General features: G+C 46.6%; 1 protein-coding gene across 1 annotated transcript in view; it reads right to left on the reverse strand.

Annotated features, from left to right (window-relative positions):
- Nucleotides 1-1,976, reverse strand: part of LOC102833686 — a 12,157-nt gene that overhangs the window by 676 nt on the left and 9,505 nt on the right. Inside the window, exons 2-3 of the mRNA XM_006868748.1 lie at nt 517-831; nt 8-72 (exon numbers count right to left, since the gene is read on the reverse strand). Of these exons, the coding sequence (XP_006868810.1) occupies nt 8-72; nt 517-831 (380 nt within the window). The remainder of the gene's footprint in view (nt 1-7; nt 73-516; nt 832-1,976) is intronic.

The following is a 1,976-nucleotide window of genomic DNA, read 5'->3' on the forward strand; positions in this document are numbered from 1 at the left end:
TCTTCACTTGGCTGATGATGTTCACCTGGTTCCCTGGAATGGTCAGTTGGGTGGTCTCCAAGGTAGGTGGAACTGAAACAGCACAGAGCAGAATCTCTGACCTTGTGGAACAGACAGATCACACAGAGAGGGCATGGATAAGGGGTGGCTTCCAGCATCACAACAAGGGAAGCACTGAGTTCAACATCAGGCATGCAGCAGGTGCTCAGACAATACACAGCCTCTTTGCATCCTCAGCAAAATAAAGTCACCAAGCTCATAGGGGCTTGGCATGTATTTGGTAGTGAATAACTGTCATGGCTAATGGTAAAATAAATGCAACTACCTAGCACTTCTGCTTTGTGCATGGAAGATGTTCAACTGGAAGCCCCTACTAACATGGCAATAAATGAGTTTATTTATTGCTTGACTGGAGCACTGTAGTTAATGGTAATTGGGAGGGATGATTAGGAGCAAACTAGGGGAAGTAGGGCTGGGGGCTGGTAAGGGTCTGGGCTGGGTGTGAGTGTCATCTACCTCGGATGGTCTCAGACAAGTTGGCTGTTCCACGAAGAGGGACCTGTAAAGTAGTGTGGGCCACCTCACAGATGACCTGAGAGTAGACGTCCTCTCTGGTCAGCATCACTTGGGTCTTGCTGGAGACGTTGTAGGACACACTGTCCTTTAGTGGGACCACCTCAGTCTGCAGGGCTGGGAGCTCATTCCCATTTTTGAACCACTTCAGGGTGACATCTCTGGGGGAGAAGCCGTGGGACTCGCAGGTGAAGCTCACTGCCTGTCCAGGTGAGATCCTCGCCGAGGGGCCCAATACCACGGGGGCAGAGGGCTTGGCTACAAGAAGGAGAATTTGTAAGCAATAAACATGACTGCATCATCACCATGACCGATAAGCATGAGGCACTATTCAGATTCCTCCTGCATCTTATTCTCTAACCTCCTGGGAGGGGTCACTGTCCTCATCTCAGAGCAGGAAACAGTGGCTCCAAAGGTGAAGGGGCCTGACCCAGGGATGCAGTGAGACAATGAGTAGGGAATTCTACTTGGGATTCTAAGTTTGATTTCAAAATCTCCCTTCTTTCCTCTGCACCAGGTGATTTCCGATCAAGCTTGGCACCAGAACAAAATCACTCATTGGTCTCACTCATCAACTCATGTTAGCTAACTTACCCATGAGCTTTCTCATTTGAGAAAAAGTGTTAAGAAGTCAATGCAGGGGAAGAACTGGCAGAGTGGGATTGACATGAAAGCGGAATCTGGGAGGTGTGGCCACCCCACATCCCAGCTTCCCCATCTGTAAAATGGCACTATAACATCCTCCTCCCAGGTGTGCTTGAGGATCCAGTGAGGCAAGCACAACATTTCTGCTCCAGACAGAACCCAGAAGATGCTTAACAGAAATAAACAAATGCACATCCACCTTTAACTGAAACTATTTATATCCAGAACTCCTTCTCTTTCAGGGATTTATTAATGTAATCCATATTTTTTATTCTTTCCAAGAATATTACAGCATGGTCTAATCTGTGCCAAGTTTGGCAATTGAAAGTAAAGTGTCAGGTTCCCTGAACATGGGTCTTTTTTTGTATCAGCTTTGAAGGAAAATAGAGATGACCTAATGCCCAAAGAGGACAGTTACTGATTCATTAATTAGGAGAGACACATACCCGAGGAGGCTAAGCCCATGTTTCTGGTGCCCTGAATACACCCAGGAATCAGAGAGTCAGAGGAGAAGGGCTGTTCCTTCTTGTGGGTAGTAACAGAGTACCACTGGAATCTCCAAATTCTTCACTGTTACCCAAACTTCTGTGTATATATGACTAGCCACCTGCCTTAGCTATCTAGTGCTGCTATAACAGAAATTTCACAAGTGGATACCTTTAACAAATGTCTTCCCTCTCCTTTTATAAGGCTAGATGTCCAAATTCAGAGTGCTGGCTGTCGGGAAAGGCTTTCTCTTTCTGTCAATTCTGGAGCAA

The sequence above is a fragment of the Chrysochloris asiatica genome, unplaced genomic scaffold (genome assembly GCF_000296735.1).
Source record: "Chrysochloris asiatica unplaced genomic scaffold, ChrAsi1.0 scaffold00123, whole genome shotgun sequence".
Lineage (NCBI taxonomy): Eukaryota > Metazoa > Chordata > Mammalia > Afrosoricida > Chrysochloridae > Chrysochloris > Chrysochloris asiatica.